The following is a 27,554-nucleotide window of genomic DNA, read 5'->3' as shown; positions in this document are numbered from 1 at the left end:
TTCTCATGCGCCAAATCTCAAAAGTGCGCGCCACTAGGCAAAATATGTGGAAAATACAGTAGGTTACTTACATCATTCATGAAGATCAAAATCCATATCATGAAACTGATTGAGATCAAATGGTTGGCATGTAGGTGCAGCTTGGAAGGATTATCATTCACGAATGACCGTGATGGTGTTTGAGGGCATTAAAAATGAAAACGTTTATTTGAGCCAATATGTTTAGGCATCGGCAGACATTGCATTTGGAGGATGCGTTTTGATGATGTCATAAGAAATAAAAAGAGCTCCGGCGCCCAAAAAAAACCCATCCAGTAGTATGGCGCTATTTTCTTTGGGGGACGGGAGCTCTTTTTTTTTATTTCATCATCAAGTATGTCCCGACAAGTAGCCAATTGAAAACATTTGAATAAAATGCATCCTCCAAATGCAACATCTGCCTATGCCTAAACACATTGGCTCAAATAAACGTTTCAATTTTTAATACCCTAAAACAACAAAGGCCTACCTAGGTACCAGTAGGGAATCAATATGCAGGCGTATGAGGTAATTGAGGTAGATAACTACATATAACCAGGCGGCAGGTAGCCTAGTGGTTCGAGCGTTGGGCCAGTAACCGAAAGGTTGCGCGATCTAATCCCCGAGCCGACAAGGTCAAATCTGTCCTTCTGCCCCCGAACAAGGCAGTTAACCCACTGTTCCTAGGCCGTCATTGAAAATAACTATCTGTTCTTAACAGACTTTCCTAGTTATTTTTTTTTTAAATAACTAGGAATAAAGTGACCTACAGTAGCAGCAGCGTATGTGATCAGAAACATTTTTTTTTCAAAAAGGGTCAGTTCAGATAGTCCTAACTATTTAGCAGTCTAATACAGTAGCTTGGGGATAGAAGCTGTTCAGGGTCCTGTTGGTTCCAGACTTGCTGTGCGGTAGCAGAGAGAACAGTCTATGACTTGGGTGGCTGGAGTCTTTGACATTATTTTTGTCAGGGACAGGTTCCTGAAAGCAATGGCATGCCCTGGCGTGGGGACATGGGGGTAGAGGAGGGAGAAATGTGACGGCATGGCAGGAATCTGAGACTGGCCCACATGCCAGTCGGCACGTCTCGGTCACCCCTCTCCTCCACCCTCCTCTATCCAACTGATTGAGATCAAATGGTTGGCATGCAGATGCAGCTTGGAAGAAACAGCATTCACAATTGAAAGTGACAGTGGCCTATTTTCATATTAGGGTACCTTTTGTATATAGCCAAGTTATTGTTACTCATTATGTACCTATTATTAGTTTTATTGTTGTTACTTTTCCATTAATTTCTCTCTGCATTGTTGGGAAGGACCTGTAAGTAAGCATTTCACCTGTTTTTTACAAAGCATCTGACAAATACAATTTGATTTGCAATTTGATTTGACAAGTGACACACAACAGTGACAATCTCCTCGGCCAGAGGAATGCAGCTCACACAGAAAACAGACACCAAACCGATAAACAACGAGAGACATTTTGAAAAGATGCCACAAACTGATTCTCTATTAACTGCCCATTAAACCTCGCCAAAGTCCCACAAAACCACAAAATGATCTAAATCAGAAAGAAAAAGTGTTCACTCCTTTCCTCAACATTCTTAATTCCAGTCCAGGTATAAAACATTACACCATATAGAATAAAAGCCAACCAAATTCAACCCCTTCTGGCTCTTGACATTAAAACCATGACTAAACCTCACAACCCAGCCCTTCAGAATGACTATGATGGTTGAATGGCTAAGGCTGCTAACTCCAGCACATACATGGTCTCCCTGTGTGCGTGGGATCGAATCCCAGCCCAACCGGCATTCTTCAACACTGTGTTTCCCCTCCGTCTCTCTCCCCTTCATTCATGCCTGACTCTACTTATAATGAATCAAATACAAAAGGAGAGAGTCTATAGAGAAAAAATGATGACTGAGAACACGTCAGAAGAATACGACTGTCTCCTGGCATTGAGAGAGAGAGACCTGGCACTGTTCTGTCTCAGAGGTGTGTTTTCATCCCTGCCAGTCTAAACATTCAGACTTGACTTATATCCAGCACCTTTTGTTTGGAACAGCCTGAAATATCTTGGTGACATGATAACAGTGCCAGTCCAGGAATTCTCTGGTATGTGCTGTCAAATACATGAAGCAGAACTGAATAGACAAGACCAGCGGGCACTAAAACGCAACGAGGATATATGTCTAACTCATCAGAACACTTGAATGGATACACACCCTAAATCTACAGGCCTCGGCCACAGGAACAGACTGTTAGTCATATCTATGGTGGATGGTGGGTGTGGAGGGTCAAAAGGGTCTGAGGTTGAGCTGTCACAGGTTTGGACCGAACACCTTACCCCTCCGGTTCATACTACCAGTCCAAATTCCTGCCAGTGACCCCCATAAACAAGCCATATACCCCGGGCGCAGTGTCCGGCTCTCTCCTGTAAACTCCAGTTATCACCCAAGAGAGCAGAGCAGGCCTGAGGCCTCAGCGAACTCACACAGTTCTCACCCTCACGCCCCAGCGTTCTTACCACATGCACAGCAGAGATTGACACCATGACCCACAGACACACACACACATAAAGATAGACAGAGAGCTTGACACTATTAATTGTCACACACACACACACACACACACACACACACACACACACACACACACACACACACGCCTCTCCACACACCCTCCCCAGTAGTGTTGCTCTCTGACCGGCAAGTCATGCCCACTGTGTGTGACAGCCCAGGCGTGATGAATGTGTTCCCTAAGCCGTGAACTGCCGCGTTGTTGTTGCCTCCATGTAGAATTTCTGCCCCGACTTCACATGCCTGTGCTTCAGGTAACGGAGCCTGGCAGTCAGGGTTTTACTCCCACTGAACAAATAGTCTACGCTGCTATGCCCTAATACACTATTAGAGCCTACGAGACTAGGCTGATATCGGGACTTGATGACTTAATGCTATGCCTGGCTGCCACATGGATCTGTCCAATCATAGTGTAATCTAACTATGTCTATCAAATTAGCTCAATAAACTAGATTGATATACTCTTTCATTCATTTCATACTTAGTACACCTACAATGTCTGCTGCCAATAGGTCTTCTACTGGGCATCACAATTCACACACCATTCTATTTTGCATTCATTTTATTCGACTAACAGAGTTGAGTGTTATTCATATTGTCTATGGTCTGTGCTTGTTATTATTAACATGTGCTCGTTATTCTGAAAATGTAGGGCAGACAAGGTGTTCAGTTGCAGGTCAGAACCAAAGTATCTCCAAACCATAGGCAGGAAGGAGCCAGTCAGCCAGGCCGGCTCAGGTGGGCTACTGTAAAAAGCAGAAGCCTTAAAGATAGATATTAGGTATTAGGACAGAGGAATGCACCGAAGCAGAGCTAGGTGCCATCACCTTCTGTTGGAAGCGGAACAGGCCCTGCCTGCCTGACAAACAGAGACCATTGCAGCACAATGAGGCTGTACCCTTACAGTTTTAGACAGTAGCCAATAGCCTATTGTGGCTATTTGAGCATAATATAGGCCTACCAACAAAACCAATGGCGCAAATCCCAGAACATTTTCACGCTTTTGATTTCTATGACAAGCTTATGTGGTGTTCAATGCAGGTCATCATTTCATCATACTTTTAAAAACGTTTTAACATTATGAAGGTTTGAAATTCATTAATGATTTGTTACGTGGTCTGTTCCACCGTGGGCCAAATAGGTGACTGTACATTGCATTGTATTGTATTGTATGATGCAAGAAACCACTTTATAAAATAAAAATGTATTATTATTACCATACAGCGAATTAGACAATGTAGACTGCCCCTCTGACTGTTGGCTTATACGAACTTTCAAGCCCGTCTCAAAAATCAACATTGCCCCTTTAATTAAGACAAAATATTTTTACCTGGTTGGCTTTTCAAAGACAGCTTGAAATGTAGCCTACACATTTTGTGCTGTTGTAGGAAGCCGTAACTCCCCATTGCTGACCTACAGTGTATATCTATCTATAACTGGGCTAATAACTAACTAGCTAAGAATATCAACAAACGTGCACACGCGCCGCTCTGATCTGAAAAGCGCATTCACTTGCGGGTGATTGAAAGACCGCTTATGGGCTACCCCAGCCAATATAATTTGACTTTGTTGCGCTCTGGCTTTGCCTACAACAAACTCACTCAACCTTGAACATTTAGATTTGGCTTGTTGCATTGAAAAGAGGCTGATATAATGTTGATTCGATCACAGAAGAAACGGTGATCTATATAGTGCAAACGAATTGGGCGAAAATCAGTGACGTTCAATCTCTTGCGTCTCTTTATTTATTTAAATTGTATTTTATTTGAACCTTTATTTAACTAGGCAAGTCAGTTAAGAACACATTTGTAATTACAATGAAGGCCTACCAAAAAGACAAAAAGCCTCCTGTGGACAAAGCACACATCACGACAAGAGAGAAAACACTACATAAAAAGAGACCTAAGACAACAAGGTAGAAACACAACATGGTAGCAGCACAAAACACGGTACAAACATTATTGGGCACAGACAACAGCAAAAAGGTAGAGACAACAATACATCACGCAAAGCAGCAACAACTGTCAGTAAGTGTCCATGATTGAGTCTTTGAATGAAGAGACTGAAATAAAACTGTCCAGTTCCAGTGTTTGTTGCAGCTCGTTCCAGTCGCTGGCTGCAGCGAACTGAAAAGATGAGCTACCCAGGTATGTGTGTGCTTGTATGTGGAGGATGAGGGCTGCAGTAGATATCTCAGATAGGAGGGAATGAGGCCTAAGAGGGTTTTATAAATAAGCATCAACCAGTGGATCTTGCAACGGTATACAGAGATGACCAGTTTACAGAGGAGTATATAGTGCAGTGATGTGTCCTATAAAGGAGCATTGGTGGCAAATCTGATGGCCAAATGGTAAAGAATATCTAGCCGCACGAGAGCACCCTTACCTGCTGATCTATAAATTATGTCTCCGTAATCTAGCATGGGTAGGATGGTCATCTGAATCAGGGTTAGTTTGGTAGCTGGGGTGAAAGAGGGCCTATTACGATAGAGGAAACCAAGTCTAGATTTAACTTTAGCCTGCAGCTTTGATATGTGCTGAGAGAAGGACAATGTGTCGGCTAGCCATACTCCCAAGTACTTGTATGAGGTGACTGCCTCAAGCTCTAAACCCTCAGAGGTAGTAATCACACCTGTGGGGAGAGGGGCATTCTTCTTACCAAACCACATGACCTTTTGGTGGTGTTCAGAACAAGGTTAAGGGTAGAGAAAGTTTTTGGACACTAAGAAAGCTTTGTTGTAGAGCATTTAGTGTAAGCAACCTTAAAGGAGAAAGGGTCTGAGTGTAAGACTATCATCTGCATATAAATGGATGAGAAAGCTTCCTACTGCCTGCGCTGTTGTTGTTGATGTAAATTGAGAAGAGCGTGCGGCCTAGGATTGAGCCTTGGGGTACTCCCTTGGTGACAGGCAGTGGCCGAGACAGCCAATTTTATAACTACACTACACTCTTTGAGAGAGGTAATTAATAAACCAGGCCAAAGACCTCTCAGACAGCAATACTCCTTAGCCGGCCCACAAGAATGGAATGGTCTACCGTACCAAAAGCTTTGGCCAAGTCAATAAAAATAGCAGCACAACATTGCTTAGAATCAAGGGCAATGGTGACATCATTGAGGACCTTTAAGGTTGCAGTAACACATCCATAACCTGAGTGGAAACCAGATTGCATACCAGAGAGAATACTATAGACATCAAGAAAGTCAGTCAGTTGATTATTGACAAGTTTTATTGACTTGTTTTTATTATTGACAACAGTTAGGATCAGCTTGATCTCCCCCTTTAAATAAAGGATGGACCGTGGCTTCCTTCCAAGCAATGGGAAGCTCCCCAGAAAGGAGAGACAGGTTAAAAAGGTCAGACAGGCGTGGCGATGATAGGGGCAGCAACCTTAAAGGAGAAGGGGTCTAAACCATCTGACCCAAATGGTTTTTTTGGGGTCAAGTTTCAGGAGCTCCTCTAGCACCTAGGACTCAGTGACATCCTGCAGGGAGAAACTTTGTATCGGGGCAGGGGAAAAAGAGGGAGAAGCATCAGGGATAGATGCATTAGAAGGGGTGGGAGATGAGGAATTGTTGGATGGGCAAGGAAGCATGGCTGAGTCAAATAGGAATCCTGGCTTAATGAAGTGGTGATTAAAGCCATGTGCTTCTTGTCAGTAACAACCACATTAACCTTAAGGGACATGGGCAGCTGTGAGGAGGAGGGTTTATTCTCCAGGTCTTGAACCGTTTTCCAGAACTTCTTGGGGTTAGACCCACAGAAAGAGAACTGCCCCTTAAAGTAACTAACTTTGGCCTTCCGGATAGCCTGAGTGCACTTATTTATCATTTGCCTGAACGAGAGCCAGTCAGCCTGAGTATGTGTGTGCCGAGCCTTTTGCTAAATGCAATTCTTGAGGTGGAGTAACTCTGCAAGATCACAGTTGAACCAGCGGCTGGACCCGTTTTTAATGCAAAAAAATAAGTCTTTCTTTGACAGAGGGGATCAAGCTGATTCTATACCATTTTACAGAGTCCAGTTCATGAAGGAAGGCTTGATCATTAAGGTTTTTTAGCAAGTGTCTATGACAAATCAGGATAAGTAATTTCACTGAGCAGCCAATACGAACACAAGCTGTAAAACAGTGATCACCAAGGTCATTACAGAAAACACCAGACTGATACCTATCAGGATTATTTGTGAGGATAACATCAAGAAGAGTAACCTTTTCTGGGTATTTGGAGTCATACCTTGTGGGATTCGTAATAATCTGAGAAAGATTTAGGGAGTCCCATTGATTTAGGACTTGGTCAGGTGGTTAAGCATGTCCCAGTTTAGGTCACCTAGCAGGACAAATTCAGACTTAGTGTAAGGGGCCAGGAGAGAGCTTAAGGCAAATAGGGTACAGGCCGGTGCTGATGGAGGACGATAACACAACAGTCAACAGAGAGCTATTTGAAAGTTGAATACTTCAAACCAGCAAATCAAATTGTTTGGGTACAGACTAGGTGGAGACAACTGAGCACTGAAGGTGATCCTTGGTAAAGATTGCCACTCCTCCACCTTTGGAAGCTCTGTCATGCCAAAAAAGGTTAGAACCAGAAATGTTAACATCACTATTCAAAACACTCTTCCTTAACCACGTCTCAGTAATGACCAACACATCTGGATTGGCGCTGTGAACCCACACTTTCAATTTATCCACTTTAGGTAATAAGCTTCTCGTGTTAACGTGCAGAAACCCAGAGCAGAAATCAGTGAAGCAGACGTCAGAGCACAAGTCAGAATTGGGGCTAGCAACAGTACATGGGCCAGGGTGTACGTGCACATTTCCAGATATCATCAACAGTAATACAATCAAGGCACGGCAGAGGACAGGGAAAGCTCTGCAGTGCTGATTTATGACATCTGAACGTGCATCAGATGGCAACAAGATCATATTGTACAGCAATTTCATCAGGTAACATGAATACAAAGCCGGCGAGAGGTGGTTAGAATAGGATGGGAGGCCAAGAGTCCATGCTACCAATAGAGAGTCAGAGTCCCGAGTGTGGGAACAAACAGTCTGTCCCACGGTTGGGTAAAGAAAATTCGTAGTCAACAAAGCATGCAGGAGTCATGAGGCAAATAGCAAAATTATTTTAAAAATATATATGACAACTTGGGTACCGATACTGAGGCAATGTGCAGGGGTACAGCTTAGCCAAGGTCATTTGTAAAATGACTATGCATAGATAATACACAACAAAGGGGGGAGGCGTCTATGTGGATATCAAGGAACTTGAAACTCTCGATCCACTCCACTTCAGCCCGTCAACGTTAATGGGGGCCTGTTCGGCCCTCCTTTCCCCATAGTCCACCATCAGCTCCTTTGTCTTCCTCACATTGAGGGAGAGGTTGTTGCAAAGGGTGGTGACTTTGAGGAATCTAAAATATAACATATATTTTCATTTGTTTAACACTTTTTTGGTTACTACATGATTCCATATGTGTTATTTCATAGTTTTGATGTCTTCACTATTATAATGCAATGTAGAAAATAGTCAAAAATAAAGAAAAACCCTGGAATGAGTAGGCGTGCCCAAACCTTTCACTGGTACTGTATATCAAAAATACACCTAGGACAAATCTACATCGACACGCGCATCAATACGCCAGTAGACTTTTATCGACTGCTTAGCATTTCTATGAAGCACTATGTATATCGCCTCCCCGGGCCTTGAAAAGGTGGGTAGAGCCTATGTTAAATCCCTTCTGCTTTTCCACAATGGAGCGCCAGGTTTAGGAGGCATTGACAGGCGCTCCGGTCCAACAATGACCCGTGATCTAGACATGAAGCCAGGCTGAGGTTGCTAACCAGGCTGTGTGGGCTGTCTGCCTGCCCTGCGAGGGAGTGGGAGTGGGGAACAGGGCTGTAAATATGAGCGCCAGACACCTGGCTGGAGCTGGCCGAGCACCCCACCACCCAGCACACTGCCAAGCAGAGCCGACTGGCTAAACACAGCTTCTTACATCACCTCCCTCATCACCACAGCAAAAGCTAGGGAGCCAAACGTGTCCCAAGAGTTAGAGTAAGCCAGCTATACAGTCAACACTGACAAATGTACATTGTTAAGAACCAAATAATGATTACACTGTATTTGAAATAAAGTGGTGAAATAATATTGATTCCATGTGTTTCCATTAGAAATATGTGAATCCACTCCAAATATGATACAGCACTTGTGCCTAAAAGTATTTTCTGTGGTTTGATAAGCACCTGGTCCTTTTCAGGGCCTGCTTGAGACGTTATGCTGTTGATCCATGCATGCTGAATCAGTGCCAGGGAGGTCAGGGAAATAGACAGCAAAAACATAAGATAATACTGTTATACGCATACATGCTATAGCACATTCCTCTGGGCAATACATTTTATTACTGTAGGTGTATTATATTGACTAGAGGTCGACCGATTATGATTTTTCAACGCCGATACCGATTATTGGAGGACCTCCAAAAAAAAAGGCCGATACCGATTAATTGGGCGATTAAAAAAAAAACATGTATTTGTAATAATGTCAATTACAACAATACTGAATGAACACTTATTTTAACTTAATTTAATACATCAATAAAAATCCATTTAGCCTCAAATAAATAATGAAATGTTCAATTTGGTTTAAATAATACAAAACAAAGTGTTGGAGAAGAAAGTAAAAGTGCAATATGTGCCATGTAAAAAAGCTAATGTTTAAGTTCCTTGCTCAGAACATGAGAACATTTTTATTTCACCTTTATTTAACCAGATAGGCTAGTTGAGAACAAGTTCTCATTTGCAACTGCGACCTGGCCAAGATAAAGCGTAGCAATTCGACACATACAACTGCACAGAGTTACACATGGAATAAACAAAACATACAGTCAATAATACAGTAGAACAAAATAAAAAATAAAAATGTATACAGTGAGTGCAAATGAGGTAAGTTAAGGAACATATGAAAGCTGGTGGTTCCTTTTAACGTGAGACTTCAATATTCCAAGGTAAGAGGTTTTAGGTTGTAGTTATAGTATTTATAGGGCTATTTCTCTCTATACCATTTGTACGTACCTTTGAGTATTGGATGTTCTTATAGGCACTTTAGTATTGCCAGTGTAACAGTATAGCTTCCGTTCCTCTCCTTGCTCCTACCTGGGCTTGAACCAGGAACACATCAACAGCCACCCTCGAAGCAGCGTTACCCATGCAGAGCAAGGGGAACAACTACTCCAAGTCTCAGAGCGAGTGGCGTTTGAAACGCTGTTAGCGGGCACCCCGCTAACTAGCTAGCCATTTCACATCGGTTACACCAGCCTAATTTCGAGAGTTGATAGGCTTGAAGTCATAAACAGCGCAATGCTTGAAGCACAGCGAAGAGCTGCTGGCAAAACGCACAAAAGTGCTGTTTGAATGAATGCTTACGAGCCTGCTGCTGCCTACCATCGCTCAGTCAGACTGCTCTATCAAATCTTAGACTTAATTATAACATAATAACACACAGAAATATGAGCCTTTGGTCATTAATATGGTCAAATCCGGAAACTATAATTTCAAAAACAAAACGTTTATTTTTTCTGTGAAATACGGAACTGTTCGGTATTTTATCTAACGGGTGGCATCCATCCTTCAATGTTATGTCATAATTACGTAAAATTCTGGCAAATTAGTTTGCAATAAGCCAGGCTGCCCAAACTGTTGCATATACCCTGACTCTGCGTGCAATGAACGCAAGAGAAGTGACACAATTTCACCTGGTTAATATTTCCTGCTAACCTGGATTTCATTTAGCTAAATATGCAGGTTTAAAAATATATACTTCCGTGTATTGATTTTATGAAAGGCATTGGTGTTTATGGTTAGGTACAGTCGTCCAACAATTGTGCTTTTTTTGCAAATGCGCTTTTGTGAAATCATCCCCCAGCGTTGCATCGCTTATATGCAACGCAGGACATGCTAGATAAACTAGTAATATCATCAACCATGTGTAGTTAACTAGTGATTATGATTGTTTTTTATAATATAAGTTTAATGCTAGCTAGCAACTTACCTTGGCTTCTACTGCATTCGCGTAACAGGCAGGCTCCTCGTGGAGTGGAATGAGAGGAAGGTGGTTAGAGAGTTGGACTAGTTAACTGTAAGGTTCCAAGATTGAATCACTGAGCTGACAAGGTAAAAATCTGTCGTTCTGCCCCTGAACAGGCAGTTAACCCACTGTTCCTAGGCAATCATTGAAAATAAGAATGTGTTCTTAACTGACTTGCCTAGTTAAATAAAGGTGTAAAAAAATACATTTAAATAAATAAATGAATAAAAATTGGCCAAATCGTTGTCCAAAAATACCAATTTCCGATTGTTATGAAAACTTGAAATGGGCCCTAATTAAATCGGCCATTCCGATTAATCGGTCAACCTCTAATATTGACTGCTAGCTTTAGCTGTTTGCTACTGCATCACATTAGGAGGCATTTGCACCTTGAACAGACAAACACAGGCCCAGATACACAGGTAATCATATTTGACTGGATCATATTCAGATGTCATGAAAGGTATGTAGGTATTCAGGGTGGGGCGGGATATCGAATTCATTATGAAGCTGGGGGTCTTTGTGTGTGTGTGCTAGTGCAGGGCAGTATACCGTTTTTTGCGATATACCGGTATTGATGCACAACCCGGTTTGGGTTTTTACTTTACCTTCTATAACGGTATTTGAATGTTTGGTTTGTTAAATGTGATACGCAGTATGTAACGTGCATTTTGATAGTTTTCCTACTCTGTCACAATAACTCCTCCCTGCTTCAATGTCACTTGAGTCATCTCTCTCAACTCCAAGTGCCACTATCACTATCTCTGTTTGTGAACATCTGAGAGCAGAGCACAGAAAGGATGGCACACAATACAGCCTACTATCGATTCCAGGACAAAAGTGGGCAGCAGCTCAGCATAAAACATTCAGACAAAACTTAAGTGGGAGGCAGCAGGGCCTGGAGAAAGAGAGAGCGGATTAAGTTCCCCGGGAATTCTTCTGCTGACAAAGATAACATGACTGACATGTAGATAATATAACTCATAATAAATGAACCACTACAAGCAGGCTTCAGAAATGCTGTCATCTTAAACTAGCACAGCTCCAGATATAGTGCTTTCTCATCATCAAGCCACTCAGCCATCCAGCAACAAGTACCACACACTGATTATCAAACCCCACAGAGTAGGGAACAAGTACCTGACACCCAGCATTACAACTCACCTATCAGAGCAAACGCCCACCTATCAGAGACTTCACAGAACACAACACTCTCCAGTCAGATGCCCAAGCTCACCATTCAGAGCCATGAGTACTTCTCACCTAGCCAATCGTAGCACACCTCACATCAGCGTTGTACATGATCATACTGTATGACGTAAAAAACAACCCCCAAATGTCACACAAAGAAATCCTATCCCCCTGAAACGGCAATCAACGGCAAGTGTTCAATCAGAACTTCACACGAACCAATTAGTGCCCATTCAGTGGATAGCACCCACCAAGGTTATTATAGTAAACTAAAACTAATATGAAAATGAATCATGAACAAGGATTTAGGTTTGTCGGGTTCCCCTGCCTCAGCTGGCCCGACGTGTTACCATACCTCAGGGGGATCGATAGGCTCCCATGCCTCAGCTGGTGAACAGGTTCCCGTGCCTCAACCGAGGCAACCGGGGAGGTCTCAGCCGTCTCATCAGGCTCTCACGCCTCAGCCGGTTCATCAGGCTTCTGGCGACCGGTCCACTCCGGATCCCCGGGGGCATCTCTTTGGTTGGCCGTCCTGCGGCTGGAGCCGAACGCGCCGGGGTGGGGGTACTGTCAAGTATGCTCTCTCTCCAGCACTCTAGGTCGTCATGCTCCAGCACCTCAGCCGGATTGACAGATTCTCGCGCCAGAACAGAGGTGACCGATGCAGGTGCTTCTACACCTGCATTGCTTGCTATTTGGGGTTTTAGGCTGGGTTTCTGTACAGCACTTTGTGACATCAGGTGATGAAAGAGGGGCTATATAAATACATTTGATTGATTGACCAGTCCGCTCCTGATCCCCGGGATCGTCATCTTGGTCGGCGTCCTGCGGATGTGGCCGCGCGCTGGGGAGGGGATACTGTCACGTGTGCTCCCTCTCCGCCCTTTAGGTCACCGGGCTGCTCGTTATGGCGCACACCTGTCACCAGCGGTACGCGCATAATGACACTCACCTGGACGCCATCACCTCCTGATTACTTTCTTGATTTATATGTCACTCCCTTTGGTTTCTTCCCCAGGCGTCATTGTTGCTGTATCTGTTCCAGTGTCATGTCTGTGCGTTGTTTGTGTTTCTCGTTTCGTATTTAGTTGCGTTTATTTATTAAAACACTCACACCCTGAACTTGCTTCCCGACTTACAATGTTATGGTAAATATATCCAATGCAAAAAAACATTTACATTTAAATGGTATTAATATTAATTTGCATATATTTCTGTTAATTCCCATATATTCCCATTAATTCCCATGGAAGGTTTCCACATCTGAATATTCCCCAAAATGTGCAAACCTAGTTACAGTGCATGTAAGGAAATATATTCATTAGGCCCTAATCTATGGATTTCACATGACTAGGAAAACATAGGCATCTGTTGGTCACAGATAACTTTTTTTTGTAACAGTATTTTTTATTGGAATTTCGCAATTTTCACCCATATTAATAGATACAACAACAGAGACGAAGCACACAGAACAAAAACAAGAAAAACAGCACCCACTTACACATATCTATGCGCATATATATATACACATACATATACCCATGCATATACGCACACATACGTGCACGCACACACACACACACACATACATACGTACACCATTTTCCTCTTCCCGCTCGGTGCTTCTCTCACCCCATCACCATCATTGCGTCTCTCAATACATACATTTTAAACAAACTTACAAACAGAAATTAAACACAAAATCTCAGTTTAAACCAAGAGGTTAGGTTCCACACATGGAACGTACAGTGTAGTTCTGAAATACATAGATCCCCGCCGTTCTAAGAGAATCCTTGCAGCATAGTAGCTGATACCTCAGGTTCTAGGTAATTTAGATAAGGTTCCCATACTTTGTAGAACTGGTCTGTTTTAGAATGCAATGTACATGTCAGATATTCCAGAGGCACCCATTCAAATAGTATCTTATGCCAATCTTTAATAGAAGGAACCTTATCACTAATCCACTGTAAAAGGATGTTTTTCCTCGCTGCGAAGGTAAGGATGTTGTAAAGCCTCCTTTTACCCACAGAAGTAACATGCCTACTAGGGAGACCTAACAGTAAAGAAACGGTCCAATTCTAGGTCAACCCCTAGGATCTTTTCAATTTCTTGCAGAACACCAGACCAGTATCTTTGTATTTTGGTACATGACCATAAACAATGTGTTAGGGTGCCTGTATCAGTTTTGCATTTAAGACACTGAGGGGAAGAGGAAGTGGGGCTAAAAGCATGTCTGCGATTTGGGGATATATGCAATCTGTGTATTATTCTTAATTGGATTGCTCTAGTACGGTTACATATAGATATTGTTTTTGCATATCTCCAAATGTCCTCCCACATCTCTTCGTCAATAGTAACAGACAATTCTTTCTCCCACACTTGTTTCACCCTCTGTGTGTTGACAGCAGAAAAGGACCTTAAAGTATCATAAAACAGACTTAAAGACATTTTCCTTTGTGGGAAAAAAAAGCATTCTTTCAATGACAGACACATTGGGAGTCGATATTTCTCAACCATCTGCTCAAATGACAACAAAATCTTATCAGCAAATAAGTCATTTAGCCTGCGTACGCCCTTATTAAGCCATAAGTTAAAGCCAGCATCCAGCGATCCTGGACTGAAATCTGGGTTGTTAAGAATTGGGCTAAGAGCAGAGGTTAGTTTGGACCTTCCCAGGAAGCGTTGAACTGACCTCCATACTTTGAGTGTGTTAAGTGTAACAGGATTATTGCAGTGATCTTCTACAGACTTGAAACTTCTGAAAAATAAAAGATCCTGTAAGGGTTATTTTGAAAGAGAAGTCTCAATGTCTAACCAAATAGAGGAGTCATCATTTGTGATCCAGTCAGAAATATAACAAAGGTGGGCACACCATTGATAGAACCTGATATTGGGCAGGTCCAAGCCGCCCATAGAACTTGGCAGCTGCAATATTGCCATCTTAAGTCTTGGCTTGCGTTTACTCCATATAAAGGAACTTAGCCATCCATTTACATCCTTTATTATCTTATTGGAGAGTAATACTGGGATCATTTGGATTGGGTAAAGTAGTCTAGGTAAAATGTTCATTTTCAAGAGGGATATTCTACCCAACCAAGAAATCGGGAGAGAGTTCCAGCGCTCCAGATCCTGTCTTATTGTATCAAACAAGGGAACAAAATTGGCTTTGTACATTAGCTGGAATTTAGGAGTTACAAATATACCCAGATACATGAAACCTGAGGGAGACCATTTAAAAGGGAAGGGGGGGGGGTATTAGGTACAGAGTGTAGGTTACCAAGTGGCATAGCCTCTGACTTAGTAAGGTTAATCTTGTAGCCTGAGAATTTGCTGAATAATTCAATAATATTAATAAGAGATGTAATTGAAGTCTCGGGACTAGAGATGAATATCAGGACATCATCAGCATACAAGCTTATTTTATGGTGAACATCACCAATGAGCAGCCCCTGTATAGCAGACGTTACCCTGATGGCCTCGGCCAGTGGTTCCATAAATGAGTGCAAAGAGGAGGGGGGATAAAGGACAGCCCTGTCTGGTACCTCTGTGTATAGAGAAGCTATTTGACCTTAGCCCATTAGTAAGGACAGCCGCCTGAGGATCATCATATAAAACTTTCACCCATTTTATAAAGTTGTCCCCCAGACCAAATTTATTTAGAGCAAATAATAGGTAAGACCACTCCACACGATCAAATGCTTTCTCAGCATCTAGGGAGAGCACAAGACCATCCATAGCACTTTGTTGTTAGGCTTGAATTACATTAAGAAGCCGCCTGACATTGTTGCATGACTTACGGCCCCTAATGAAGCCAGTTTGGTCTCCTTTCACAATTAGTGGCAGTGAGTACTCTAATCTTGTGGCTAGAATTTTAGAAAGTAATTTTCTATCCACATTCAGAAGGGAAATTGGTCTGTACGGATAACTTTTTTTAAAGTAGAGGTGTGGATCAGAAACCCAGTCAGTATCTGGTGTGACCACCATTTGCCTCATGTAGCATGACATATCTCCTTCGCATAGAGTTGATCAGGCTGTTGTTTGTGGCCTGTGGAATGTTGTCCCACTCCTCTTCAATGGCTGTGTGAAGTTGCTGGACATTGGTGGGAACTGGAACACGCTGTTGTACACGTCGATCCAGAGCGTCCCAAACAAGCTCAATGAGTGACATGTCTGGTGAGTATGAAGGCCATGGAAGAACTGACATTTTCAGCTTCCAGAAATTGTGTGCAGATCCTTGGGACATGGGGCCGTGCATTATCATGCTGAAACATGAGGTGATGGCGGCAGATGAATGGCATGACAATGGGCCTCAGGATCTTGTCACGGTACCTCTGTGCATTCAAACTGCCATCGATAAAATGCAATTGTGTTCATGGTCCGTAGCTTATGCCTGCCCTGTACCAGCTGTCTTCTGCCGGGGACTTGGGTGTTCCCTCCTTGGCGGTGGATGTCCCTCTAGCTACCTCTCCCTATTCTAGTCAATCAACTGCTTGGGCACAGCCTGTACCACCCCTCTGCTGGGCCGGGCTCTCTGGAGCTCTGTCCCTTTGGCTGTTGTGTCCTGCACGCAGCTGGCGTCTCAGCAGTCCTCTTCTCAGGTGAGTTCTGTGGCTCTGGCCTCCAAATCAGCTTTGAGACACAGGATAATTCCGGCTATTGTGATTAGAGGTCGGCCGATTAATCGGAATGGCCGATTAATTGGGGCCGATTTCAAGTTTTCATAACAATCGGTAATCTGCATTTTTGGACACCGATCATGGCCGATTACATTGCACTCCACAAGGAGACTGCGTGGCAGGCTGACTATCTGTTATGCAGTGCAGCAAGGAGCTAGCTAGCATTAAAAGTATCTTATAAAAAACAATCAATCAATCTTAACATAATCACTAGTTAACTACACATGGTTGATGATATTACTAGTTTATCTAGCTTGTCCTGCGTTGCATATAATCGATGCGGTGCCTGTTAATTTATCATTGAATCACAGCCTACTTCGCCAAATGGGTGATTTAACAAGCGCATTCGTGAAGAAAGCACTGTCGTTGCACCAATGTGTACCTAACCATGAACATCAATGCCTTTCTTAAAATCAATACACAAGTATATATTTTTAAACCTGCATATTTAGTTAATATTGCCTGCTAACATGAATTTCTTTTAACTAGGGAAATTGTGTCACTTCTCTTGCATTCTGTGCAACAGAGTCAGGGTATATGCAGCAGTTTGGGCCGCCTGGCTCGTTGCGAACTGTGTGAAGACCATTTCTTCCTAACAAAGACTGTCATTAATTTGCCATAATTATGATATAACATTGAAGGTTGTGCAATGTAACAGCAATATTTAGACATAGGGATGCCACCCGTTAGATAAAATACAGAACGGTTCTGTATTTCACTGACAGAACAAATGTTTTGTTTTCGAAATGATAGTTTCCAGATTTGACCATATTAATGACCTAAGGCCATGTCATTATATTATAATTAAGTCTATGATTTAATAGAGCAGTCTGACAGAGGTGGTAGGCAGCAGCAGGCTCGTAAGCATTCATTCAAACAGCACTTTCCTGCATTTGCCAGCAGCTCTTTGCTGTGCTTCAAGCATTGCGCTGTTTATGACTTCAAGCCTATCAACTCCCGAGATTAGGCTGGCAATACTGAAGTACCTATTAGAATATCCAATAGTCAAAGGTATATGAAATACAAATGGTACAGAGAGAAATAGTCCTATAATAACTACAACCTAACACTTCTTACCTGGGAATATTGAAGACTCATGTTAAAAGGAACCACCAGCTTTCACATGTTCTGAGCAAGGAACTTCAACGTTTTTTTTTTTTTTTTTAATCGGCCGATTAATTGGCTTTTTTTTGGTCCTCCAATAATCGGTATCCGTGTTGAAAAATCATAATGGGTCGACCTCTAATTGTGATAGGGAGTTTGATAGTGAGGCATAATCTGTTGTGAATGTATTGTAATGTTTAAAAAGATGTAGAACTGCCTTCCTTGTGCTGGACCGCAGGAAGAGTAGATGCTGCCTTGGCAGGAACTAATGGGGATCCATAATAAATACAAATACAAATGACCCCACTGCCACCATGGGGCACTCTGTGCACAATGTTGACATCAGTCTGCCATCTGCCCGGTACAGTTGAAACTGGGATTCATGCGTGAAGAGCACACTTCTCCAGCATGCCAGTGGCTATTGAAGGTGAGCATTTTCCCACTGAAGATGGTTACAACGCCAAACAGCAGTCAGGTCAAGACCCCGGTGAGGATGATGAGCACACAGATGAGCTTCACTGAGATGGTTTCTGACAGTTTGTGGAGAAATTCTTTGGTTGTGCAAACCCACAGTTTCATCAGCTGTCCAGGTGGCTTGTCTCAGACAATCCTGCAGGTGAAGAAGCAGGATGTGGAGGTCCTGGTCTGGCGTCGTTACACATGATCTGCAGTTGTGCGGCCGGTTGGACGTACAGCCAAATTCTATAAAACGATGTTGGAGGCAGCTTATGGTTGAGAAATTAACATTAAATGATCTGGCAACAGTTCTGGTGGACATTCCTGCAGTCAGCGTGCCAACTGCACGCTCCCTCAAAACTTGAGACATCTGTGGCATTGTGTTGTGTGACAAAACTGTACATTTTAGACTGGCCTTTTGTTGTCCCCAGTACAAGGTGCACCTGTGCAATGATCATGCTGTTTAATGAGCTTCTTGATATGCCACACCTGTCAGGTGGGTGGATTATCTTGGCAAAGGAGACATGCTCACTGAAACAGACATGTAAACAAATATGTGCACAAAACTTGAGAGAGAAATAAGCTTTTTGTGCATAAGGAACATTTCGGGGATCTTTTATTTAAGCTCATTAAACACTTTAAATGTTGCGTTTATATTTTTGTTCAGTGTAAATAAAAACTAGATAATCAGGTCTGAAAACAAATAGAAGTAAATAAGAAAACGCAAAACTATTTTAACTTTGCCGCCCACCAATCAGAGGCCTTTCAGTAGCATGGTATGACAGACAGCAGTAAGGCCCAGGCATGTCAGTCTCACATGGTCTGGAGCACTCAGGCAGATAAGCACATGTGGTCAGGGCTCCTAAAATACATTCCCCCAGAAAAACTGACTGCATGGGCGGCTGTGGGGCCGATCCATCCGTGGTGCCAATGTTCACCCTGTAAATTGTTTTAACTAGTCTCCCTGTACAGGTAGACAGTCTATTTTAAAAGTAATATGCTTGGGGGTGAGGAGAGGATGTCATTGGATTTGTTTTGGGAGGGCATATGTGGTTTTGAATAGTTAGAATTTCTAAGGTAATTAATAAAATGTGTGTCTCTAGTAAAAGAAAATATACACATCTCAACACATATGTAGAATATTGGATAACATCAATAAACTTACAGCAGAAGCCTCTGATCAATGTGTTGACTTTCTTTCTGGGTGAACTGCTCCAATGCCCTGGAGACAAATTGCCTGAGGCAACACCCACCACTATGTCCAGTTACTGTCGAGTACACAAAGAAGTCCCCCTACACCCCGGATCCCACCGTAGTATGAGGGAGTTCAAGGTCATCTCCTGACTTATGGCCGGCTTTGTCACGGGTCACAGGTCACAGGTCAAAAGCCCACAAGATAACACAGGCAGGCGGCTAGCCTGCTACTTAGGTGTGAGAGCTGCTCGCTTCAGGCAACATGATCCAGCAGCGGTGTGGTTGGGTTGATTTGCACAAGGAGCTCCACCCCAGGGAGTTGGAAACTCCTTCACATGGACTGACTGCCTGAGATTTAGGACATGTACATACAAATACATATTTTGTCTAATACAAAGTTCCAGGCTAATTCGGACCGTTTCCTTTTCTAAACACGTCATGTTAATCCACAAAGGAAATCGGTTAACTTTTCTGTGCTATAAATGATATCATTCAATGTTCCACAAAAGCGGGAATCAGCCCTTGACGGATTGGTGCTGCTTCAAACGTGCACTTTACAGATCCGTCGGAAATGGCCACTTCAAAAACCACCCGGCTTCCCTTTGAACCGGATCCGATTTAACATGAACAATGATGGTGCCATTATCTAATATATCCCCTGGGAGAGCTGGAGATAAGACTGGCAGGGAGAGGGAGGGAGGCACCTGTATTAGTCTTAGAAGAGACCACAAAAACCATTCAACTGGATTCAGCCCTTACAAATTTCAGTGACCGCATCATCTGTGCGTTGCATTAACAGAATCTACAAAGGCTTTGGACTGTTTCTATTGGGGAAGATGAATCAGAGAAATTCCTCCCAAGCATGAAAGAAACCTGAGTAGGAGTAGGCATAGATTGTGTTAAGGGGAAAGGGTGTGACCAAGCATGTGGCAAGTTAGTCTGACATAAACCTGACCTCCACATTAAATTATTTTGACAAATGCTTTGTTATGACTGTAAAATCATCAAAAGGTTGTAGGAACCAACACTATTTGACAGACATCTGTGCTGAAAGCACACGGAAGTGTGGTTGACTGAATTATTTCAGAGGCATCGACAACATCCTTCCTTATCTACACACACCTCTGATAAGAAGACATGGCCTACACAAGATTGCATACACAGAGGGTTAATAACATTGTACTACTTTACCAAACTTAATCATTCTATGGGATACAGTATTCCACTTGTATCGTGGACTGATAGCCTGCTTTAAGTTTGTTTTTCAGTTTCGCTGTGTTTCTCTAGATCTAGAAGGATCATTGTGTGCAGAGCATAATATCTATGCAGTTTAACCAATTAACCAATAAACCTGCACACTTTCCAATGAAAGCACACACAGCCTCATAAACACATTCTTGGCATTGACAAAAGCTTTAAGGGGGGGTAAAAACAAATGGATGACATAAGGGGGGAGGGGCCAGGTGAGCTTGGTCTGGAGCCTCACTGGATCACAGTAGCTGTTTGATAGGCTGGGTGGGCCAAAGGGAAAGGGGGGGGCATGTGGTTGGTAGTTTCAGAGAATACTTCAGCCTCATACTCTATAGCACACCTTAATGCAGTAATGGCGCTTTCCCTGAGTCCATATAAACAGAGCATTACCATGTCTTAAACTCAGACGTCCCTCACGCCACCACGAGCTGAGCAGGTACTATATTTATCCTTTCTCACAGCCCCTCTGCTCCGTTCAGCTTAGTTCAGCCCAGATAAAAACAGAGATGGGAGAATCTGCAACCGTCACCCATTCTCTTCTTCCCACAGTCCTCCTAGGGAACATGGTGTGGTCCTCACTTTTAGAAAGATTTACTTTCTATGGATCTCCACTTGATGCCGACCCCTGATCCGCAGACGAAACCTGTTTCCCAATCACAAAGGGTCCAGCTCTGAACCCTCTTCACCCAGACCTGCAACCCCCCCCCAGATATTTAACATCCCTCTGATCCCTAATCCCTGGACAGAATCCCACCCTCTTTCCCCTCACTGTGGATAATTGAGCATATGGTGCAATTTCATGGGCTGTGAGCCAAACTCCCGCAGCAGCCCCCACTGCAGCCACGGGTCATAATAGATGCATATCTCCCAGCCACAGGGGCATGATCTGAGGCTGATTCCTGGCACGCAGCCAGATGTGGGACATCACTCACATGACTAGCGCTGCCTGTCTGTCTCAGACACGGAAAACTTAGAGGCTTGGCTATATTCACCCTGTGACATCCCACTGTTTTATTTCATACTCTCAACAACAGCCACCGTGAAGGTACAGCACTTGGCTGAGTAGGATGGAATCAATGAAAGCCCTCCAGGTTTGGATCACTCACCTGTCCCAGGTCCAAAGTGACGTTCACCTCGTTGTACATAGGCCCCCTGGAGAGAGGCGGGCTCTGCCACCAGCGCTCAGTGCCATCGATGGCGTTACTCACCGGGTGGGCCTTGTTTGGCTCGTTGGAGTTGCATCTGTCACAATACTGTCCCTGCAGGGTAAGGGCCAATGAAATGGTGTTACTCTGAGCCCAAAACACATATAACCACATATAAATAGAGTCCCACCAACACAAAGCCACACATTCAGTGCATAGTAAACTCATATTCAAGAGAATTAATAAGCCACAGTCACACATTTGCAGACAGTGCAAGTAATCACATGCATCAAGAAGGCGGCACTAGAGAAGATGGCTGATGTTTTACCTGCTCCTAACCTATTGTGTTTTTATGATCGTTTTTTTTGCGTTGTTTGTAACTTATCTTGTACATAATGTTGCTGCTACCGTCTCTTATGACCAAAAATAACTTCTGGACATCAGAACAGCAATTACTCACCACGAACTGGCAGCTTTTTTTTCTTCCTTAAACGAGACAAAAGGAACACCTATGTGAGAATGCTGTTTATTGACTACAGCTCAGCGTTCAACACCATAGTGCCCACAGAGCTCATCAATAAGCTAAGGACCCTGGGACTAAACACCTCCCTCTGCAACTGGATTCTGGACTTCCAGACGGGCCGCCCCAGGTGGTAAGGGTAGGTAACAACACATCTGCCACGCTGATCCTCAACACAGGGGCCCCTCAGGGGTGCGTTCTCAGTCCCCTCCTGTACTCCCTGTTCATTCATGATTGCACGGCCAGGCACGACTCCAACACCATCATTAAGTTTGCCGATGACACAACAGTGGTAGGCCTGATCACTGACAACAACAAGACAGCCTATAGGTAGGTCAGAGACTTGGCCGTGTGGTGCCAGGACAACAACCTCTCCCTCAACGTGATCAAGACAAAGGAGATGATTGTGGACTACAGGAAAAGGAGGACCGAGCATGCCTCCATTCTCATCGATGGGGCTGTAGTGGAGCAGGTTGAAAGCTTCAAGTTCCTTGGTGTCCACATCACCAACAAACTAACATGGTCCAAGCACACCAAGACAGTCGTGAAGAGGGCACAACAAAACCTATTCCCCCTCAGGAGACTGAAAAGATTTGGCATAGGTCCTCAGATCCTCAAAAGGTTCAACAGCTGCACCATTGAGAGCATCCTGACTGGTTGCATCACTGCCTGGTATGGCAACTGTTCGGCCTCCAACCGCAAGGCACTACAGAGTAGAGGTCGACCGATTATGATTTTTCAACGCCGATACCGATTATTGGAGGACCAAAAAAGCCGATATGGATTAATCAGACTATTTTTTTTATTTGTAATAATGACAATTACAAGAATACTGAATTAACACTTATTTTAACTTAATATAAAACATAAATACAATCAAGTTAGCCTCAAATAAATAATGAAACATGTTCAATTTGGTTTAAATGATGCAAAAACAAAAAGTGTTGAAGAAGAAAGTAATATGTGCCATGTAAAAAAGCTAACGTTTAAGTTCCTTGCTCAGAACATGAGGACATATGAAAGTTGGTGGTTCCTTTTAACATGAGACTTCAATATTCCAAGGTAAGAGGTTGTAGTTAATATAGTATTTATAGGATTATTTCTCTCTATACCATTTGTATTTCATATACATTTGACTATTGGGTGTTCTTATAGGCACTATAGTATTGCCAGTGTAACAGTATAGCTTCCGTCCCCCTCCTCGCCCCTACCTGGGCTCGAACCAGGAACACATCGACAACAGCCACACTCGAAGCCACACAAATGCCGCAAGGGGAATAAATACTCCAAATCTAAAAGCAAGTGACGTTTGAAACAGTATTAGCGCACACCCAGCTAACTAGCTAGCCATTTCACATTGGTTACACCAGCCATTAGGCTGATAGGCTTGAAGTAATAAACAGCGCTGTGCTTGCGAAGGGCTGCTGGCAAAACGCACTAAAGTGCTGTTTGAATGAATGATTGATTACGGGCCTGCTGCTGCTCAGTCAGACTGCTCTATCAAATCAGACTTAATTATAACATAATAACACACAGAAATACGAGCCTTTGATCGAATCCGGAAACTATCATTTCGAAAACAAAATGTTTATTATTTCAGTGAAATACGGAACCGTTCGGTATTTTATCTAACGGGTGGCATCCCTAAATCTAAATATTCTTATTACATTGCACAACCTTCAATGTATGTCATAATTACGTAAAATTCTGGCAAATTAGTTCGCAATGAGCCAGGCTGCCCAAACTGTTGCATATACCCTGTGCAATGACCGCAAGAGAAATTACACAATTTCACCTGGTTAATATTGCCTGCTAAAGCGGATTAGTAGTTATAACTAGTGATTATGATTGATTGTTTTTTATAAGATAAGTGTAATGCTAGCTAGCAATTTACCTTGGCTTCTACTGCATTTGCGTAACAGGCAGGCTACTCGTGGAGTGCAATGGTTAGAGCTTTGGACTAGTTAACTGTGCGGTTGCAAGATTGGAACACTGAGCTGACAAGGTGAAAATCTGTCGTTCTGCCCCTGAACAAGGCAGTTAACCCACAGTTCCTAGGCAGTCATTGAAAATAAGAATGTGTTCGTAACTGACTTGCCTAGTTAAATAAAAGGTATAAAAACATTTAACAATTTTAAATAATTAAAAAAATATCGGAAATCGGCACCCAAAAATACCGATTTCCGATTGTTATGAAAACTTGAAATCGGCCCTAATAAATCGGCCATTCCGATTAATCGGTCGACCTCTACTACAGAGGGTAGTGTGTACGGCCCAGTACATTACTGGGGATAAGCTTCCTGTCATCCAGGACCTCTATACCAGGCGGTGTCAGAGGAAGGCCCTAAAAATGATCAAAGACTCCTGCCAACCTAGTCAGACTGTTCTCTCTGCTACCGCACAGCAAGCAGTACCGGAGCGCGAAGTCTAGGTCCAAGAGGCTTCTAAACAGCTTCTACCCCCAAGCCATAAGGCTCCTGAACATCTAATCAAATGGCTACCCAGGCTATTTGTATTGCCCCCCCCTTCCCCTTCTCTTATGCTGCTCTCTGTTATTATCTATGCATAGTCACTTTAATAACTCTACCTACATACTACCTAAATTACCTCAACTAACCTGTCTTGCTATTGTTGCTTTACTACTGTTTTACTAGTGCTATTTAACTACTTGTTACTTTTATTTCATATTATTATTATTCATATTTTTTTAACTGCATTGTTGGTTAGAAGCTTGTAAGTAAGCATTTCACTGTAAGGTTCACTGTAATACCTGTTGTATTCGGCGCATGTGAATAAGAACATTTGATTTGATTTGAATTGTAGCAACAATAGTAATAGCGGTATCTGGAATTACTGAAACAGTAAACCAATTTCCAGATATACATTAATGATAGCAAGCAATATATAGGCCTATTGGGGCCCTTCTTTGTGTAGGTTTTAAAACGTCTTTGTGTTCCAAAGGTATTGAAACTCCTGAAGGGGCAAGTCTACTGTTGAGAGGGCATTCTCATTGCAGAGCTGAGGAGTTAAACACAATGGTAAAAACTATTTCTGGCAGGTGGACAACTTGGTCAGAGCAGGCAGAATTTCCACTGTTCCCCATGGGGGCTATAGTGACTCATTCTGGAACCTTGCTGCAAAAGAAAGGAAGCATGGAGGACCACTCAACTGTTATACCAGTTTAACTGTAAATATGGTATTTCACGTGGGAATATATAGATGTATGTATGGGACGAAAAAAAAAATCACAAGAAAATCACTTGCTTGCAAGGAAACAACTTCCTTACTTTGATTGAATAATACAAATACGATTTATTCTGTGCTATGGGTTGTGTTTCTGTTGGTATCTGTCCATGTTATGTCTTCAGAACAATGCTATTAAGACGTGCACATTAATAGGCTACATGTGTCTTTTACGCATGCACTCATGCCAGCCAACCTCTTGCGTAGCTAAAACAAACATTTAAACTGTACAAATTATTATTAAAGGCAGAAAGGTGGTGATCAAAACGTTTAAAAATAAAACAACAAATAATGAAACCGAAAATGTCGTTCACTCATTACCTGTATCGTTTGACTAGGAAGTCCAAAGGTAGGTCCTCCGACAAGTTTACAGTACAAATCAGATCTCGGTCTCCCCGCTTCATCTTCACCGCAAGTTGCGGTGGCGGATATCCGTGACCCCTCCGCGAGGTTGAAGTACGGGGGGCTCAAACTAAACCCGGTTATTTCGTTAAAAGACACCTGCGCGTAAACGTCCCGCCAAAATAAGAGCATCAAAGTAAATAATAAAGCAACAAGGTGAGCTCTCTTCACCCCCCTCGCCATGTTCCTTCCACCTCTATAATCTCTGGAGATGCTCAAATAGAATTGCAACTCGCAGTTCAAGTTATCTAGATCCCCGTGGAATAATACGCAATCTCCACGCATAAAACAATCCAGTCCCCTTGAGCCTGACTTGAACCAAGTGTGCTGATGTAAAAGTTTCACTTGTGTCTCTGCTGCTGCTGCTGCTGCTGCTGTTGCCTATGTCTATGTGCTTCCCCTCTACGTGTTCCCTCGTGAAATAAGCACTTGCTCCGGTTTCTCCCTAATCAAACTCTGCCACCCCGGGCCGTATCAAGTGTCAATACAGTCATTGGGTGTCACCAGTGAGTTATAGCCTTGACTTGGGGCCAAGGTCTCTCTATAAATTATCCCGTATTAAATCACGTTCAAGCCAAAGTAGAAAAAGTATCAATAACGCAGAAAATATTTCACTAGACATTTTTGGAGACAAAGTTTTGACACCAGCTCACAGATATTTTTTTGTGTGCGATTATTTCAAAATACAGCGGTCATTAACCGATCATTGTGATTCCTGAATCATGGCCAACCTTCAACTGACCACTGATTTGTTTCACAATAAAATGTGAGATTGTATAGTCTAATTATAGTGGCCTAATGCAAAACAGTTATATGACAGTTGCAGAGAACCACTGAGTCTTGATTTGATTTGCTTCAAATAAAATAGACTGCATGAACAATTGTTGACAGAGAGAAAAACTGGAATGTAAACTGGCAATGTTAAAAAAACATCCATCAATCCCATCTAAAAACAGACTGCCGTACTGAGCCACACCCAACCCAGATTCATCCAGAGACACACTCCCTTCTCCTGCATACCTTTGCCATTTCGAGTGCCAGGTTTAGTGAATATGTGCAGGGTCTGAACATAGTGGATTATAGTGGATTATCAACAGATTATATCCTCTACCGAATTAGTCAAATTACAAATGTGGTTTATCTATTCAATTGGGCAACAGAAATAATGTGCTATTTAGATAATATGTCCTGTCTGCTCCCACCTTTGTGGACTATTCTTTGCAAGTACAATATTCACTAACTGTATTACCCAGACTACAGGACAGGCAGTAGTCTACCCATCGTTATCACAAACTACTGGTCCTAGAGCGACACCTTGTGGAGATCTACATCAATCTACATCAAGAGTCTCACAAGAGGGGAATTTACAGCACTCCCAAGCACAAAACACACAGCACTGCTGCAGTGTCACATCCCTGACATCCCAGGGCAACAGGAGCTTCTATATCATGTTCTAGATCAGCACACTCGCTGTGTTTAATCCTGTTGCTGTTGATGACCTCACACCGATAGATCTGGTAAAATAAGGGTAAAATAAAAAATCATATTATGTACTTACTACCAGTGGTGGTAAAAGTACCCAATTGTAATACTTGAGTAAAAGTAAAGATACCTTAATAGAAAATGACTCAAGTAAAAGTCACCCAGTAAAATAGTACTTGTGTAAGTCTAAACGTATTTGGTTTTTAATATAC

General features: G+C 42.7%; 1 protein-coding gene across 4 annotated transcripts in view; it reads right to left on the bottom strand.

Annotated features, from left to right (window-relative positions):
- The window catches only part of LOC118394744 (laminin subunit alpha-3-like), a 108,455-nt gene extending 82,185 nt beyond the window's left edge, over window positions 1–26,270 (bottom strand). For 2 of the 4 annotated variants that reach the window (XM_035788250.2, XM_035788252.2), the window contains exons 1-2: window positions 25,780–26,270; window positions 21,657–21,809 (exon numbers count right to left, since the gene is read on the bottom strand). In XM_035788250.2, coding sequence (XP_035644143.2) covers window positions 21,657–21,809; window positions 25,780–26,145 — 519 coding nt within the window. In that variant the 5' untranslated portion in view covers window positions 26,146–26,270. The remainder of the gene's footprint in view (window positions 1–21,656; window positions 21,810–25,779) is intronic. The other 2 variants (XM_035788251.2, XM_035788254.2) reach the window with 2 other exon arrangements.
- Window positions 26,271–27,554: the final 1,284 nt, after the last annotated feature.

This window comes from Oncorhynchus keta, chromosome 15 (assembly GCF_023373465.1).
Source record: "Oncorhynchus keta strain PuntledgeMale-10-30-2019 chromosome 15, Oket_V2, whole genome shotgun sequence".
NCBI lineage: Eukaryota > Metazoa > Chordata > Actinopteri > Salmoniformes > Salmonidae > Oncorhynchus > Oncorhynchus keta.
This window is presented reverse-complemented; position numbering and strand designations above follow the sequence as displayed.